Below are 19,598 nucleotides of genomic sequence, written 5' to 3' on the forward strand. Positions count from 1 at the left end.
GCAGAAAATAAAGACTTGGAACAATTACTACAGAAAATCAAAGATGAAAGTGTTAAGGCTTGCCTTTGAACATTAAGAATGTTAATAATGACCGTAAAGAATTTACATAGATTCAGTGTAGACAATAGAGAACATTAAATAGGTAAAGAATTCCCATAGCTTTGATCAATCATTGATCTGAATGGAGACTTTAGTCAAGAAATTGGGAGTTTAGGACTAGGAAGGGCAGCTATCAAAGGACTAGACAACACTCTGAGGTGAAAAGATATGCTAAGGTTATGGTTGTCTATACCATCATATTTCTCATCACGATGTACGGGCCTACTAAATGATCTGTACAAAAGTGCAAAACAGTTCAGACCATTTATAATTTAAAACTCTCTAGAATCTCTGACATTTTTAAATGGGACAGAAAGAATAAAGTGAAAGTTTAGTAATTGCAAAAACAGTTTTTAGAGCAAAGAAAACATGGGTGAGGAGATCTGAAATCTCCCTACATCCAATATTTCTGGACAAGCAATGATAACCTTGAGCATCCCCAGCAGTCAAAATACCTGACTGGGAAAAGGTACTCAATTTAATAAATACAGTCATGTATGCAAAATCACATTCAGCATTCTTTTCTCCAATCCAAAGCAAATATAAATCAACGTCTGTGACAGAGCAGCAGAGCAGCAAAGTTTTTGAAGCCAAACTTTAACCAAAAATTTCTCCAGTGACTGCCTGAAAAAAAATCCTGCATATTTCTTTAACCTCTGGGAAATTCAAACATTTGTCTTGTTTGTCTTGTTTTCGTATGCCAGTGTACCACAGACAGCACTGCAAAAGGGCAGCACTTTGTATCTGATGAATGGGCTTTTGTCATGGAAAGAGATATGCTTCTTTTGAACAGCTGCACAACAAACAGAAAAGCAACAAGAGAAACACTTCCATAATTTAATTTTTATGTGAACCAAGCTCCAACTGTTGCATTTCAACCTTCTTTTGGAGATGATCCATCCAAGGTTCAGGAACCCACCAAAATAAAATGTAGCAAGGGATAGTCAAAATTTGATCCCACTCCGATCTATTACATGCTCTCTGCAGACTATCCAGGTAGTTTCTCAATCTTCCTTTTTATTTTCCCCATATCCTCACCAGTGCTTTCTTGATAATACGATTTTCAAAATCTGCATTCACCTTTTTTTTCCCCACACCAAAATTATGCACACTACCCAAAACCTGATTCATGGCTTTCCAGTTCTAGCAATCTTTCTATCTTCAGACTTTGGAAATGATCTCATATTTTAACAATGCAGAGAGATGAAAGATGGAAGTAGAAAAATAATTGTGGTTCAGGTCCAGGCTATCTGACTGATCATATCTCTGCATATGAGCCTGTATTTTCTTTTAATTGTAAACTGCCTTGATTCCCAGTTTTAGGACTTGCCTCCTCATTGCCCTCATCATCCATGTTGGAGCTTTTCACCTGAAGAAGCTGCTTCAATTAACTCCAAGGTTAGTTTGATTCTGCAACAGCACACTGCTTAATGATTATTCCTGTGCATCAAAAGTCAGGATGAAACTTGAACCAAATAATTGTTATCAAATTCTCTGTTAGAAAGCACACTGAGTACTATGCAGACTTTTAATTACATATTTTTACTAAAGGAAAACAACCCATTGTGGTTACACCATTAATAGAATCATAGAGTTGAAAGAGATCCCAAAGGCCATCTAGTTCAACCCTCTGCCATTGTGGAAATCCACAGCAAAAGGATCCATGAGAAATGACCATCCAACCTATTTTTAAAAGTTAAGATATGTCCACCATCTTCTGGGTTAAACACACAAATCACTTGGGAAGATATGCATTATAATAGACTGTCTTGATTCCAAAAGAAGAAAAAGAAAGAATTCACACAGACAATCAGATACTTGCACACCATCAAAAATTTGTACTTGCCAGTAATTCTAGAAAGGTGTCTAGCAGCCAACTCCCAAGCTCTTTCCCTTCAGATATGATGGCATTTGGTATCTTTCCTTTTCTCTTCTGAAGATCTGTGTGTTAAGCCCTCTGTCTGTGGCTCCATACATACTCTACTTTTCCACCTCCAAGGATGCTGTGAACCATAGACCTAAGACTCCTTACTTTTCTGTTGACAAATCTTTCTCACCCTCTTACTTGAAATGACTTTAGATAAGTTGTAGTGTCTACTCTAACATATACCTTCACCACACCTAAAGCTTAACACTGGCATACTGTACTCACAATATATTTCCCATATAATCGCATACCCATTGATACTCTAGGTTTTTCCAGCTGATTCCATTTGTTGCTTAGATGCATAACTGAATTTCCCCAGGACTTGTCTTTCCATCCAAAAGTGTTGGGAGAAAGAATGAAGCTGGATAGAAAACTAATTTAATTATAATTTGGCAGGTACTATGCTTATTGCTGCCACTTAACCTTTCTTTTTGTTCACTCAGATTTATTTATCAATACTGTTTAGTTCATGGATGGGAATGTAGAATATTCAGAAAGTAGGTTAAAATGGGCAGAATCCCTTAAAAACACTTTTTTGCTTCCAAAATTAAAAAAAAGAAAAATTAAATACTGTAGTAACATTTCCTGTCACACTGCATTAAACAGTGACATTACCCATCACTATATTATTTTCAAAAAGGATTACTGATAATACCTGACTAGTCTACCCTCCCCAAGTAATGCTTTACAGATAATGCTATTACTTTTAATGCATTACATATGTATTGGACATGGGCAGGATGACCCTGCCCCAGTCACCACCTCTCAGCCTAATCTATTTGGCAGAGTGTTTATGAGTTCAAAATAGAGGGCATTGGAAATGATGTATGCTTTGAGCAATTTGAAGGAAATCTGGGATACAAAAGTAGTAAAGTAAGTACATTCTTGTGGGTCTTACTTCTGAGTAAACTGATAGTGCAGAGAAACTGAGAGGTCCCTTGAAGACTATCTTTTAGCAAATATTTGAAAAGTATGTTAGCTGGGATTATAGAAAGCATGATAAGAAACCAGGATCTTACTCTGCTGTTGCTGTGAATTTGTGGACTTGCCCTACAACAATGGCAAACAGGACATAAAACAGAACATAAGCATCCCAGGTCATGAGGCGGCAGGCTGGATCAAAAGGGTATCAGGAAAACTGGATGTGAGCCAAGGCCATTGCAGCTCTTCATTTTACCCTCCTCAACAAAAATCCATTTTGTCTTTATTTAAAACAATAAACAAATCAGTAGTGCATGAAGAATTATAATTCTCTAAAAGCAATAATAATAATAATAATAATAATAATAATAATAATAACAGCAAGTAAATTCAGAACAAAACCACTGAAAGAACAGATACATTATTCCTTTAGTCTCTTAGTTCAGTCCCATGAACATTAACTCAAAAGTAAATCTTAATTTACTTAATTGGATATTTGTTGCTGGTGTGCCTTTAGGTTGCAAGTTCTGACATATGGTGTAAGGCTGCCCAATCATAGGTTTTTCTGGGGTTGAGAGTGTGTGACTTGCCCAAGACCACCCAGTGGATTTCCATGGCTGAGCAAGTAATTGAACCTTGGTCACCAGGGTCATGGTCTAACACTCAAACTACTCCTCCGAAATAACAAGAACATTGATTGGATTTAGGCTAACCCCAACATAGATGGATAGGGAAGGTGGGAAAACAGCACAGGGTAAATAGGGAGTGTGGTCTTACTTGCCATTGCCTTTGTCTATAGTGTGAGAGGATCTGTGGAAAGCGTGGGGGAAGACAGAGTGATCAGCAAACCCATTTAGCCTTTATCTTAGTATTATCTGGGTTCCTCACATGTCTTCAAGTTAACATGCTCTTCACATAAGAAATATTCCTGGTGTTCAAACAATCATCATGAGCTCTTAAGAATAGACCTGGCTTCAGATATGAAAATATGGAAATCCCATATATCGTACAGGGGGTGTTGAGTGTGGTAACACAATCCTATCTACTAACCTGACATTAGGATCAAGTGTAAAACAAGGTTCCCAAGATCTTAAAACCAGTTGATTAACAATTAAGGCAGCCACTGGAATCCAAGTGGCATACATTTTATTTATGGTTAATTGTGTTGGAAGGTTACCAAGCAAAAACTGAACAAAAGCGAGTTCAAAAAGTATGCTAATTGCTCAAAGGTGGATCTTATTGGTCATAACCCCAAAGACATCATGCCATCATATACCAGTATGAGTCAGAGGGAGCAATACTATGTTTGTTCATTAGCAACAGGCATCATGTAATTACCCATGTAATTTTGTATGTGTTGTACACCACAAATGCACTCCAATTAAAAAAAAAATAGATGGGCCAAATGATGCAGTTTCTGGCTGCCTTTGGGGCCTAGCATTTAGATGATGCACACCCCAAATGCAGACGGAGATTGTGGCCATGCTGCTGCATCTTCCCAAAAAGGAAGTGGCCTGGTTTAGGACCACGGCAGCCGTCTGGATCAGGGTCAGGTGCATGCGGTTGCTACGGCCCTGGTGCAAACGGTGCCACAGTGGTCCTGCTGCAATCTTTTTGGCCCATTTGTTTCGGGCCTAACAGATCTTCCTTATTCTCCACTGGGGGAAACAAGCTTATTAAAACACTTTATTGCTTGTCAATCCAAATGCCTTTGTCAATGCAAACTTGCCATAGATATTACGATTTTTAGTGTTGGGATACACCACTTTACATTTTTCTCTGTAGTATATGAGAAACCATTAATTGTTGTCTCCATTTAGCAAGTGCTGCTACAGTGGTCAATGAGAAGTGTCTTTTTGCAAAATAAAAAAGAAATATGTATTCATAGACTATAGAGCAATTTCACCCATAACTGAGTACAAATAAGAATGCTTTAGTGCAATTCATCTTCTCTAAGTGCCATCTAAATGTTTAGGAGAATGCAAAATAATGTCTCACAGACTGATAGCCATGACTGGAAGCTATACACGACAACCCATTTTAGAAAATGAAATCCAGCTAAATGCATAGGAAGTTGCATTCAATGTTTTACCGCACTGACCCACAAAATGGAGTCTGGTGACCAGCTGGTTTGGCAGAAGTAATGAATCTAACACTGCTTAAGATCATCCTCATAAATATGCTTTAAAAATGGCAACACATTAGCCTTAATTATATTCATTCATTCTCAAGAACACTGTGGAAAAGAAATGGCAGTTCCCAGAAGAACATTTGCAAATTTAAGAGACTCATATTTCCTAAGCAACAGGAACACTGAGAGGGGCGGATGGTGAAGACAAATGGAAGCCACACTCAGAACAAAATATAAAAGTGGCTAGGTTAGCATGGCATAGTGGTTTAAGTGCTGGACTATGAATCTGGAGATCAGGTTCAAATCTCTGCTCAGCCATAAAACCCACTGGATGACCCTGGGCAAGTCACACTCTCTCAGTCTCAGAGAACAACACAGAGGGCAAAATGCTCTGAAGAAACTTGCCAAACAAAACCTGTGATAGGTTCACCTTAGGGCTGCCATAACTCAGAAATGACTTGAAGGCACACAAAAATAAGATTAATAACTAGGACCAGCCAGGTACATAGAACGCATCTTGCCAGTCTTAAAACTACACACTGCCTCTTAGTCCCATGGCTTAATAAAGATGCAGGAAATAACCTAACATGTAGGGATGGGTTTTGTTCTTTTTTAACAAACCCTTAGGAAAAAAAAAAAGAAATGGGGGGGGGGGAAGGCCTATCTCTTTTAGGCTAGCATCTTATTTTGCACAGCAGTTAGTTAAATGTTTATGGGAAGGAAGCCCACACATGGGACATGAAGGCAATAAACATCTTTGTTGTCCCTCACCAGCTGATACTCTGAAATATACTGCTTTTCATACTTGAGGTAGTGTATGGCCATCATGACAAGGAGCTGGTGGTAGGGTTGCTTTCTGTGAATTTGCCTAATGCTTTTGTAAAACAATCTTCACTGGTAACAATAATCACACCTTGTGAAACATTAAAGACCATCTTCTCTTACAATAACCTACTGAGCTGCTAAGTAATCCTTAGAGGCTTTTCCTCAAATACCCCCTGCCTTTAGAGTAAGGTGTGAAGTAGCCACCAACAGATCCTTTTCAATTGTGCCCTCCTGGCTCTAGAATGTTTTCCCTCGGAAACACTCACCTGACACCAAGTCTAATATTTCTGGTAATCAAATTAAGTTTAATTTTTCTGGGTCTTTTAAGATACTAATATTTAAATATTATTTTATTTTTCTGCTCTTACTGTTTTACACTGTTGTCTTGCAAAAAATGGCAGACTGTGGGTTGGCATAGATTACTATGATGATAAATGTCTCCTAGAATTTCATAACATATATAAGCAACAGAGTACCAGTCATGAACATACCATTGAAGATTACAAATGCAGTACCTGTAGCAGCTCCTGGCATAAGATTGGTGTTTTAATCCACCAAAAGGAGTGTAATAAAAATTAAGAGATGCAATTCATAATTATGCCATTGCCTTAATATTTTATGAAGAGTCGTCACCGGATTAATCCTGTTGACCTTGTTAGGGTTATGGGTTGATACATATCAGCATTACCTGTTAGTAATTAATTATGTTATCTTTGGACACAGAGCTACATTTTTTGGTACAGGGATGAACAAATATGGTACAATAATTGTTTGGTGCTGAGTTTGGTACCTGTAAAAAAATTGGCAAGCCTTTTCAAATCAATAAGATCTGCTATTTAAATTTTAAGGTTTATATTGTAACATTTGATTTTAACTCATAACTGTTTTAACTTTTAAAATGGTTTAATTGTTTTTTAAATTTTTATATTTATACATTTTAATGCTGTACAGTTTTTAAATTGTATTGTTTTAAATCTGCTGTTTGCTGCCTTGAGTCCCTATACTGGAAGAAAGGCAGGATATAAAAATAATAGTAATAATAATAATAATAATGACTACTACATTGTAAATGGTTACTTCAGAGCCAGATACCGAGAGTAGCTTTCCCCGTACTAATTTCTGACATATTTGTTAAACTTCAGAGAGAAGAAGAAGATATAAAGAGCATGTACTGTTTAATTGATACAATACCTAACAACAAAATAGTAGATACCACTAAAGATCTTTTAAAATAAGTAAATAGCATAATAGTTATTAGAAAGCAAGGATAGTTCTACTTAAGGATTGCCTGCTATGTCTTGTGTATTTATCCTATGGTGGCATCTCTTGTTCTCTGAACACTGCCCTACAGTGCTTGGATGGGTTTGAAATAAATGTTTGCTGGAATCCTATGTGACCTGTTACATTACATATTGTTACATATACCTAGCTACGCAGCAGAGGCACTAAGAAAACCCATGACTGAATTGCAAAGGTGCATAATGGGAGACTGGCAAGAGTGCCTGACATGCATCTGGACCAATGTGTATTGGTGTGCAATGCACATCAGACAGTTTGCTTGCTTGTATGTAGTTACATAACAGCAGCCCTCTACTGCATATGGATGTTATACAATCGTGCAATTCTAATTCCCGCATACATAAATCCACTTACAAAGATGTAATGCCTCAAAAGAATTATAGTGGTTATCTCTTAAATTTGTAAAGCTTCTCATACATGAAGGTATTGTGAGAAAAAACATAGAATACATTCATTTCAGAAAATTTATTTCCATAATTTCCCCCCGGATAGTTTTACCACTTTTAACCATATTAATTCTCTGGTAAATAGTACAGAAGATTTTTCCTCCCTGATTAACTCTTAACACATAATCACTTACTCCAACCTCATTTAAACCTCCCTGCTATGTGTAGTTTCAACATATCGGTATTCCATCTCTCCAGCTCCATTCTCAAAAACCTCAGACGCTCATTCCATGGAGCAACAAAGCAAAAGGCAGTCTTCAAGCTAACAATACATGTGCATGATCCTTAGTGTAAAAAAATAACAACTTGTGTTTCAGGTCCAAAGTTAGCCTTTGCTGATTTCTGTCCTCTGATGTCACCCTCCTGCAAATACAGTTTTTGATCCCATCCTTCCACTTGTATACACGCTCTTCTGCAAAGTGTCTGCCTGTGGTGACTGCAATATTCTAGTTTACACCACATGCTTCATTAAGTGCAGAAAAGCAGGAAAAGCAAATGGAAGAGGGGGTTAGAAAGGTCTTTCCAGCAGAAGTGAGGACTGTAACATCTGTTTGTTTTCCAGAAGGTAAGACAGTTACTTGAGGCAATCCTCAACAGAAATTCCAGAAGCCCTAAAATTATGTCCAGAGGTGATAAATTGGCACCCTTGGTTTTGTGGAATGGAATGAGTTAATTTGTGTGTAACTGCCAAGTGATTCAAAATGACAAAACAGTTCTCATCAGGGATGCCTTGTTATACTTTCCAGTAGTAGACATCAGAAATCAAAAGACTGTGTTATACTCTTGCTATTAAAGAGTTATTCTAGGCAGGGAATTGGAATATTCTATTCCCTTGATCAGCTGAAAATTGAACCATCATGTGTTTTTTTTCTTGGCTGGTGCATTTTTATTGTGTACTTTTATATTGATTGCTTAATTTTTTGCCCTTTTTTAGTATATGTATGTCTAAAAGCTGGGTTTTATTTCCATGTAATTTAAAACATTTAACTAGGGTTCTTTTGTTTGGTGTTTCTTTGGGTGGCTCTGAGTGTGATGAAATGGTTGGTCTGTACTGGTCAAATACAAAGCTTTCTGTCTGCTCATTTCTTCATGTTGTGAATATTGGGGGACTATGTCCTCAGTGTTAGGTGCCTCTTGGCTCTTTTCTTCATGCTTGTGACTTGGTAGGTTTTTCTCTTTGATCCTGGAAGCTTCAGTTGTTGCTGTTATCTGAGTAGTTGCTGTGCTATTCACCTGTGAATATAACATTAGGTTCTAATATGTTATACAGACAGATTCGGGGTGATGGTTTTAATATGAACACAGACATTTTAAAAATGAAGATAGAAACCTTAGATGGCAAATTTGCATTCATTTTCTTGGACAAACATATAAATGTCTGAAGTGAGTATAGAGGTAAAAGGTCCCTTTTTTTTCAGGAAAAATTAGCTGTGAAGTACTGACTGGCTGTCTGAATCTTGTAACAAGAAGGAAGTAATATCTAATTTCCACAACCAGATTTTTAGGGTGTGTTGATTGGCTGGCCATTGGGGCAGATAGGAACCATTCCATCAAAGGAATGTTTCACATTTTTGTGGTTAATAAAAAGTGATAAATTATGGAATGAAGGAACATGATATATGTTGTGGGTGTGTCAAAAAAGGTGAAATGGAGATGAGAGGTCAAAAAGATTTGCATTGGAATCTGGAACTAAGTACGTGAATCAGTAAGAAATAAGGAAGGAGGAAATCAGAGCTTTCAACACACACAACCAAAGAGCATACACACACATTTGCCTTCACCCTAGGTATGGTGGGAATGTGGTACTATGGTATTTGGTCTAGGAGCACTGAAAATATGAAAAACTCTCATATTTTAAGAGTTGTGCAAAGGTTTGAATAAAAATGCACTGCCCTCTTAATCTAATTAAAAATTAATTGCTAGACTCCTTTCAGGGTAGGTATGGCCCAAGGAAGAGGAGTTTGGGCAGAGGGAGAGATAATGAGAGATGTGATCAATAGTACTGGATGTCATAAGCAGTATAATGAAACTGGCATAGCAGAAGCTAAACAACAACTGGTCCCCCTTCATTTCTGCTTCTGATAAGCTAAATTATTTTCTACTACTGTTTTTAATTTGTTGCCTGTTTTACTTTATTGAACCCTTTCCTGTATTGTTATGTATTATTTACATGTATTATGCTATTATTTCTTAGATTGTACACCATGGACGGGTTTACTTTATCTATTTTATTGTTTGTATGTACAGTTGTGTAAGTCTACAGCGCTATATAAATAAAGCATAATAATAATAATAATAATAATAATAATAATAATAATAATAATACTTTGCTCTCTTTTTCAGTTCAAACTCTAACTCTGTACTGATTCTTTCTACTCCTATCTCACTCTTCTCTGGCAAATAACTTGCTGCATCCTTTACCGTTTTTGTTCTGCTGTCACTGTATTTTTCATCCCTTCAGATTTCTGCACCCCTTCAACCTTATCCATTAAATAGGTCCTTAAAATAGGTTGCACTATAATTATTACTTTACCCATCCATGATCCATTCAAGTGTCATATAATGAAGTCTCTTTGTTGTTGTGTGCCTTCAAGTCATTTCCTTCTTATGGTAACCCTAAGTGGAAGCTGTCAAGATTTTTTCAGAGACAGTTTTCCATTGATTTCCTCTGAGCATGGGAGCGTGTGACTTGCCTAAGGTCACTCAATAGGTTTCTGTGGCCAAGTAGGGATTCAAACCCTGGTCCCCAAAATCCCAGTCCTACATTCAATCTGCTATACTACACTGGCTGTCTAGTTACACTCTCTAAAATGTGATTGACTTTACTTTAAAAGGAGTATTTGTTTGGGCACAAGCAAAAAGATCCCATACCTATGAATATGGACAGCAGCTTCAGGGATGCACATCTGAGTCTCAAACTCTTTACCTCCCACAATTCTTATCAGGTAACAGTACACTTGTTACTGTGTAAGATTCAACTGTCATCCAGCTTTTCTGTATAGAAATGTGAAGAAGGACTATAATATTCTTTGACGCAGGCAGCAAAATATCGAGGGTCAGTACTAAAAATATCCTGTTTCTGCTTTCTCATCCCAACTGGAAGAAGTAAGCGATCACAAGTCTTCTACAATTCTCACTCAAATAATCAGGCTGGTCAAATAAAGCAACACTGGCTTAAACAGAATTGTTGACAAGGGAAAGGGTGAGTAGTTCCTACCTCCTCCTGGCTGCTCTTAGAATAATACCAGGAACAATTGCCACAGTAGTCTTTCTGGTATGTGTAGCGCACAGCTGCTTCAACATATGGTAAGTGCAGAAAACTGTATGGCAACTGTATGTGGAAAGTGAGCCTGCTGCATCTGCAAAACCAAGAAAAAAAAGAAGGAGGAAAGGACACCAAATTGATATCAGGGAGCCTAGAACCACTCAGGAATGAATGTATCCAGAATTGTCTGAAGTGGCTTGTTATATCCCTCAAACACAAGAAATGCATTGCTTAATAAGGACAGTGTGTTCAGCTCTTAACATATTTTAGTATCACCACTGCTGCTAATGATAATAGCATACCTTTTCTCTAGATCTATGGTTCAAGGTAGCTTACAAAAGTAAAAACAGATACACATGTTAAAAATAGCACATAGGTTAGAATGTGCAAGAAATTATTGTTTAAAAGTAATGGAACTGTCTTTAGAATGCGCTTAAACTTTGGTTCTCTCATCCTAGTTTTCTGTCTCCAGGTGTGTGCTGCTTGCTGGCAAAAGGAAATACATTACCACTGGTGTTTATCACACAGAGGTTTTTGCAGCTGTTTGCAGCTCAGTTCCAACGTGACTGATGGTCCAACGGTGCGAATTCATGCTAAAATGTGATGTATTATCTCACGTGATTGCTTTCTATGGGGGGGCGGTTCTTATGAGGCACTTCCACATTCAATCTGCCCTGACTCCTCATTTTGGTGAATTTGGAAACAAGCCAATTCACCAAAATTTGCTTCTAAGCTCACTTCGATTTCACTTTGAAGTGGTCTGGTGTGGAAGATCACTCCATTGTCACCCCTCTTGGCCTCCTGCGTCCTGCTCCTTCATCCCCCTCCTGCTCCTTCACCCCATCTCACCCCCTCTGCCACCTTGCCACCTATTCCATCATCCCCTGCCTGCTCCTGCACCCTGATCTGCTCCCCTCCTTCACCCTGCCACCTATCCCATCATCCCCTGTCTGCTCAGACCCCCACTGAGCATGTGCAAGGGTGCTGATTCGAATAGTTGAATCCGCACCGGTGTGGTAATACAATTTGCACTCACTCCGCTTCCCTCTCGATTCGGAAAGGCAACCAGGTAGGATAAAACATTGCGTTTTAACATGAATTCAAATTGTTGGATGCGCAGTCGCGTCGGTACTGAGCTGGACAGCCCCCCGTGTGACTTTCTGCTAGATGACAGGAATTTGTATCCTTCTAATTATTTTGTAAATTAGCCTGACTGGTCCACAACATCACCATGAGCTGGGACCCACAGATGAACCAAATGCATAAAAACAACCTATCTCCATCATCAGCTCTACATCCATGGTCTTGCTATGAAAGGATCTTGGGGCCTTTTCATACCACACAATTATAGCACTATGATTCTGCTTTAACTGCCATGGTTCCATCTTGTGATTGGCAATTTAGGAAGGGACATTAGGATTCTTGTGAGCCAGTGTGATGGAGTGGTGTGAGCTTTGGACTACGACTCTGGAGACCAGGTTTCGATTTTCACTCGCCCATGGAAACCCACTGGGTGACCTTGAGCAAGTCACTTGCTCTCAGCCTCAGGTGAAAGCAAGGTCAAATCCCCTCTGAACAAATCTTGCCAGGAAAACCCCATGATAGGCTTGCCTTAGTAGAGTCGCCATAAGTCAGAAATGACTTGAAGGCACATAATGCCAAATTTAGGATTCTCAGCCAGAGAGCTCTAACACCTCGCCAAACAATAAACTCCAAGATTTCACAGGATGTAGCCATAGCAATTAAAATTATAACATAGTACTATAACTATAATTATGTACAAGGCTGTTAGTTTTTCTGACATAGAGAACTTCCAGCATGAGGCTTGTATCATGCCACTTTATCTCATTCACTGAATGTTAAAGGGGTTTCATCAGTCCCCTGCCCCTATAAGCTTCCTTATTCTGTAATATTTTCATACTAGTTAAAATCCATTAAGGACACAAAAGGAAGACTATCTGAATGTTGATGCCATCTCGTTGCTACCAATTCAGAGCCTTCTGGAAATGCCCAGCTAATACTGACCTGTCATAAATCAGGAAGTCATCCTTGTCCCCATCTAGAATTTGCCAGACATCGGGTTCCAAGATCTGCTGCTGGTAAACAGGAATACCTTGAGGGGCATGTCGTTTAAGCTCCCAGTACATAGCCCTGGAGAAAGGAGTCTTCTCATTCACAATCAGGAAGCTGACATTGGTCACCCCTTCATTGGACAGCTTCTTCTGCAAGCCACCAAGGCTGATGGCAGGAAGAGAAATAACCAACATTTAGGAAAAGAAGATGTAACCTTCACCCTTCCTCTTTGCATATATTATGTGGGAACTGAGTCTGTACAGCCAGAGATGCCTTCATTTATCAACTCACTGGTGGTCATTGCTGCATAGATCTAGTAATAGGTTATATGGGATATTGTGATTGAATTCACAAGGCAAAGTGCTTCTGTCTTTCATTATATATGCTATATTTTATCTATTACAGCTGAGGCTATAAGTCATTGAACTGGAATTTATGGAGAATCTGTCTTCTCTAACATTTGATTAATATCCCATTTAGCGGATTAGCATTTCCTGGAAGAAAGCCTAGTGGAAAGATGTGCTATTTGACTTGTCATATTTGTTACTGAACATTAGAGGTGGGGTTCCAGCAGAGTTCGGAAAAACTACTTCACTGGGGGATTGTTAGACTTGTAGTCAAAAAAAGCTAACCTTCCTGTGGCCTAGTATTTTATACCCCTTTGCAGCAAACCTTGAGCCAACAAGGTCTTCTTTATGGCAAGTACTTACTTGGCAGCCTGCTTGAGACAGAACTGTCAGCTGGCTTTCAACAGGACCACCACGGTTACTTGACCCTCCATGCCAGCCATTGGAACAGTCCCATTGATCTTCCAAAGTGGTGCAGGCTGGCATATCCGGGTCTTGTTCTCAGTCACTTCTGCTAGTGCAGCAGTAATAATCACTAGCCCCACCAGCAGGATTTTTGTGGCTAGGGCAGAGTAACCCATCATAGCCACCGCCCTTCAGCCTGCAATAGATGAGAGTAGCATTAACCCTGATCTTTTGACTAAACATAGTAAACATAAGATTGTTCTGTCTTAAGACTTAGTACCTTGTCTCTGAAGGTGACCAGTGAGTCATTAATTGATGTTTTCAAGACACAGTCATGTGGAATCTACCTAGGATTTCAACCTGAATGCAACCAGACACAGAGGCTTCCTAGAAAAAGGTCAGATTATTTACCCCAGACAGCTAATGAGGTGATAAATATATGTTTGGGGCTATCTCTCTTCAGACTGTGGTGAGCAACTCGCATGACTATGTGCCTCTTTGGCAGTACAGTTGCATGAACATTTACTTTGAGGCATGTACTATTGGATCCAATTGGAGTTGCCTTCCTAGTAAGCATGCTTAGTGTTGAAGCTTAGATGTCAGACAGAAGGGCTGCACTCTACCCTTCTCTCTTGACAGAGTATATCCTCCAAAATTTGCTAAAGAAAACTGGATTGCACAGTAGGTAATATTTAGGACAGTCTCTGGCAACTAAATAGAGTGGTCTAGCATCTGGTGGTCAGAGCAGCACAATCTAGATGCAATTAATCACATTACAGAGTTATAGCACTGTAATTCCACTTTAAATGCCATGGCTGTATCCTATGGTGTCTGATTCATCTCCTTCTTGGTACTATATGTTATGAAGCAAAAGGAAGTCACTGTTGCAGATATATTCCCAAGGGGACACAATTTTTTTGCATCCTCATAACAAGCTATATATGTCACTTTGACTTTTTTACTATTGGGGCAAAATCCCCCCTTTCGATTCAGCATTGCATTAAAAAAAATAGTCTAGGCATGGGAAAGAAGCAAATCAAACAGCAAGCTCAAATAACAAAGCCCTGAAATGTAATTATATTTATTATTTGAGTGACTCAAGCTCCTTCACATTCTCATTCACATATACTGATCTGATGAGCAGTGAAATTTTTGATACTTCTCAGGAATCCACTAAGCCTTTCTTATAGGAAGTATCTTTTTGACTTTTGAACCCTTTTAGACTTTACCAATTTCTCACTCAGTCTGTCTCATATAAGATTCAACAACAGCCAGCTAGCTTGACCACTTGCAAAACATAACATCTGATGGCATTCCCGCACAAATCCACTTGCACCCAGAATTCCCAATAAGATTATACTCTGCCTTTCTCCTTAGGACTCCAGCCGTTGCTCTACTTGGTCTTCTGAGGAACTTTGGACTATCCAGGGTCTCTGACCTCCCATCCAGAGGCTGGCCCATGACATAAGTGATCTCTTCCAGGTCTCTCCACCCAAAAGGGGCAGGGAGGAATAAGGTGGTTGTGTCCGGGAAAGCAGCCAAAGGGCTGATAAAGCAGCTAGTTCCCAAACAAACAAACCCCCTCCCAGCACAGCAAAGTCAGTGTAAGCTACACAGTCCTGGAGATTCACAGTAGTTCTACCAAAAGGGATTACCAAGAGAATTGTCAGACGGTCCGAGGTTCAGGGCAACAGATAGGCAGGTCGATAAAGCAGTCCAAGGTCAAGGTTTCCGGGTAGTCAAAACAAGAAGCCAAAGGAGCCAGAGACAGAGTCTTTCCTTTAAAAGAGTCAGATATCCACTGGCAAAGAACCACACATGCTCCAGGTGCTTAAGAAGGCAAGGAGCCGGCCTTCAGCTGTGTCTGATTACGAAGACGCTTCTGATAAAGCCTCTGAGATCTTCGAAGTCCCTCTCTTTCTGCTCGACGCTCATTGAAGGTAGGCACACTGCCCAGATCCTCCTCCGTGTCCACAGCCTCGGCACCAGGCAAACTTGACTGCTGAATCTCTGGAGGGGCCATAGACTCTGCTCCAGCAGAACTAGGGCCAGCCTCTGGCTCCTCCGTTACAGGTTCAAGCCCCAGGGGCTCTGGCTCCTCCATTACAGGTTCAGGTCCCAGGGGCTCTAGCTCATCCTCTGAGTCCTCCAAGCCATCCTCCAGGCTGGGCATGACAGGTTGGTGAATTGGACAGCTACAGATGTCTCCTGAGAATTTAACTGTTTTTGTGCTTATTGTAACCAGCCACCCAGTGTTACTTGATTTACACTCATAAACATCACATGCAGTTGAAGAAACACCATGCTGTGCCAGGCAATGAATTCTGGAAGGCATTATCCCCTTGGAGGATGGCACATTGAGAAAACTGCTGCCTGACCGTTTTCATTTATGCTGAGGAACAGCATGAGAAAGTAGCTCATCTCATTATGAAGAAAAAGGAAGCTATTGTTAAAGACAGAGTATTTCAGGAGGGACACCATATTCTTGCATCCTCACAAGATGTTGTATGTGTCATTTTGACTTTTTTACTTTAGAGGCAAAAATGTCTCAGAAGAGCACTGTATGACAATTTTTAAAAGTATATGGGGAACTACAGTTCTTTTGCATTTATGGTTCTGACCTGGACTCTGCAGATTCCTTCTCTGAAATGTGCCCTAGTGGCGCAATGGTTAAATGCCTATACTGCAGCCACTCATGCACAAACCACAAGGTTGTGAGTTCGATACCAGCCAGGGGCTCAGGGTCAACTCAGCCTGGCATCCTTCCATAGGTCACTAAAATGAGTACCCAGCCTATTGGGGGAAATTAGCTTACACATTGTAAACTGCTTAGGGAATGCTTAAGTGCACTGATAAGTGGTATAGAAACATATTTGCTATTGCTATTGCTCTGAGGGCAGATGACACAGTGAACTATTTCTTTTAAATTACCCCTTTAAAATTTAAAGCAATAATTAAATATCACACTCTCTATTTCTGATGTTCAGAACTGAATGCTGTTGCTTATATAGCCTAAATAGCCCCATCCATGCACAAGACAAGAGGAACACCTTTGGAGGCTCGAGAAAGCCCTAATGTTTGCAGAAATAGTGCAGAAAGTGGAACATTTATAAAAGTCTTAACATATTTAATTAATGAGGTAAAAAATCCAAGCTGTTTAAATTGATGCTTGATGGGGAAGTTTTTTAACATGAAAAGTTGTTGTTCTATTAACCAGTAGTGCTAGTATAAGAAGCTATAGATTTGATATGAAAAGGAGACTATTAATACCATTGCATGTAAGTGGTACATTTTGTTGTTAGCTCATTTGAAACTCTTTTTAGGTCAGATTTTACTGCCTCCCCCAAGCTAGTACATTTTGATGCATACAGACCCCACAATTTGTTTGCTGACTTGGGATTTGTAGTCCAATTTATCTGAAAAGCGCAAACCTGAGGAAATTAAGTTTTGCACTGAACTGCTTCACCTTTTCTTTTTAACTCCAGTCATGGCACTATCTATGCTGTTCTCTCATCCTTCAAACACCATGGCATAAAGTTTGGAAAATGCTCTTTAATGTAACTGAAAACAGTAACTAGAATATTTTATGTATTACACCTAAATAGATAAGGCTGTTCTCAATCACTATGTTATATTTTACATGTACATCCATCGTGTCCTCCTAAGAAAAAAGAAATAATCTGTTTTATATTTTTGTCACTTCTAATCACTGAGAAATACACATTATCTTTAGATGTGCATCCCTAAGCCCCAAAGATATAAGGTAAGAAATAACTTTGTATAAACCTGAAACATGGTGACAGCAGTGACTGAATCCTAAGCAGAACAGCAATCTGAGCTGGAAGGTAATGTATACTAATGGAAGGTCTGACACCACCAAACATATCAAATCTACAAGTTTACTTATTTCAGGGGCTCTTTCACACTACATAATTATAGCACTATGACTCCACTTTAACCGCTATGGCTGCATCGTGTGGAATCCTGGGATTTGTAGTTCAGTGAGGCACTAGAACTCTCAGGCTGAGAATTCTCAGTACCCTTCCCTAAACTGCAAATATCAGGACTCCATAGGATGGAAACATAGCGGTTAAAATAGAATCATAGTATTATAATTGTGCTATGTGATACAGAAAATTTGGCAATAGGAATATAATCTCCACATGGACAATGCAATGACAGATAAAGAGAAAACTGCAAAAATGAACTCTTACTGTACTAGACTGAAGAAAGCAGAAGCATGGCCCTGCATGAACGTTCATATTGTCACAGGCACAAGTGGTTTGCTTTTTTTGCATGTTCCCTTTATCCTGGAGAAAGGAAAAAAGAATTAGGGTATGCTGAAGAAGAGGAGCTCTGAGTAGGCATGGATGAGAGATAAATTGATAGTATTTGAACACCATAACAAGGTACAAATTCCTTCTTCTACACTGACAAGCTGCAACCTGTCCAGAGGAGAGTGACCACAATGGTAAACAGTCTGGAAACCATGACCTGTGACCTAACGGAGCTGGGTCTGTTTAGCTTGGAGAAGAGAAGGTTAAGAGGTGACATGATAACCATGTTTAAATATTTGAGAGGATGGAGCATGGAGCAATGGATGCAAACTAGAGGGAAAGAGATTCCACCTAAACATTAGGAAGAACATCCTGACACTAAGAGCTGTTGGACAGTGAAATATGCTATTGCCTTGGAGAGTAATGGAGTCTCTTTCTTTGGAGGTCTTTAAACTGAGGTTTGATGGCATCTGTCAAAGGGGGCATTTTGATTGTGAGTTCCTGCATGGCAGATTGGGGTTGGACTGGATGGCCCTTGGGGGTCTCTTCCAATGCTATGATTCTGTGAACTACATAGGAGATCTGTCTTTTTTCAGGTGGTCATCCTATATATAAAAGCATTATCCCAAAAGGCTTATCATTGATGGGGTTTTGTCACTAGCTTGGCCGTGTAAACCCACTGACAGTGACCTTGGGCAGGTCACAGCCTCAGGGGAAGGCAGTGCCAAACCTCTTCGGAGCGAATCTTGCCAAGAAAACCCTGTGCTAGGCTACCCTTAGGGTTGCCATAAGTCAGAAATGATTTGAAGACACACAACAACTACAACAACAACAACAACATAATACAAGGATTCCTAGAGGCTTATCACTAATGGGATTTTGTCACTTGTTATCACATGCAGTGGAGATACTATAGTGTCTCTGAGGTTGAGAATGTGTAGTCTGTGTGTGATAGCGTATACAGCTTCCATACTGAGCAGGGTTTGGCCTGCTTCTCCACCAAAACATTAAAAAACAACTGTAAAAAATATTTCCAGCTGTCTTTTACAACACTTTCCAGAGAGGCATGCATATGTGTGCTCACTGTTCCTCCACAACATGATTCTTCCTCACTATTCCCACAACCACAGGTAAAATTCTGATCCAAAAAAGCTGTCATCCCTAGGCTGTCAATGCATTAATTAGTTCACAACATTACATTTTAAGAACTTTATAAATCCACCTGTCAAGGGAGAAAGAAGACATACACACAAGAGTGAGATAGAGAGATAGAAGGCTTCTCCAATATATGCCAGCTGCACATGCCTATCACACCAAAGGGGAAGCAGTGTTAATGTGTTTCATCGAGAAAAAACAAGAGAAAGAGAGGCGGAGGAATCTTCTAAGGTTGTGGGGTTGTCCGCACTGGCAAAATAAAGCAGCTTCAAACCAACTGGAAGCCGAGCTGTTTAGATGACGTACAATGTGAAACAAGGTGAAAACCAACATGAAGCCTCACTCCAGGGTTAAAAACTGGCGCAAAAAGAAGCACGGATGCTCTGCCTCAGTGCCAAAAATGTGTATCATTGCACATGCATATAAAC

The 19,598-nt window shown here is 39.5% G+C and overlaps 1 protein-coding gene across 2 annotated transcripts; it reads right to left on the bottom strand.

Annotated features, from left to right (window-relative positions):
- Positions 1-7,676: 7,676 nt before the first annotated feature.
- Positions 7,677-18,040, bottom strand: LOC149316196 (selenoprotein Pb-like). 2 transcript variants are annotated; one of them, XM_089518631.1, is made up of 5 exons: positions 17,953-18,040; positions 13,697-13,934; positions 12,939-13,151; positions 10,866-11,007; positions 7,677-8,881 (listed from the first exon to the last, which is right to left on the bottom strand). In XM_089518631.1, the coding sequence occupies exons 2-5, from the start codon at positions 13,915-13,917 to the stop codon at positions 8,636-8,638; spliced, it is 822 nt and encodes a 273-aa protein (XP_089374757.1). In that variant the 5' UTR covers positions 13,918-13,934; positions 17,953-18,040; the 3' UTR covers positions 7,677-8,635. The 2 variants fall into 2 exon arrangements, with proteins under 2 accessions (XP_089374757.1, XP_089374758.1); XM_089518632.1 differs by lacking the exon at positions 17,953-18,040 and adding an exon at positions 14,019-14,038.
- Between the last annotated feature and the right edge of the window lie 1,558 nt (positions 18,041-19,598).

Source organism: Sceloporus occidentalis, unplaced genomic scaffold, assembly GCF_023333645.1.
Source record: "Sceloporus occidentalis isolate IW3139 unplaced genomic scaffold, rSceOcc1.0.p SCAF_3, whole genome shotgun sequence".
NCBI lineage: Eukaryota > Metazoa > Chordata > Lepidosauria > Squamata > Phrynosomatidae > Sceloporus > Sceloporus occidentalis.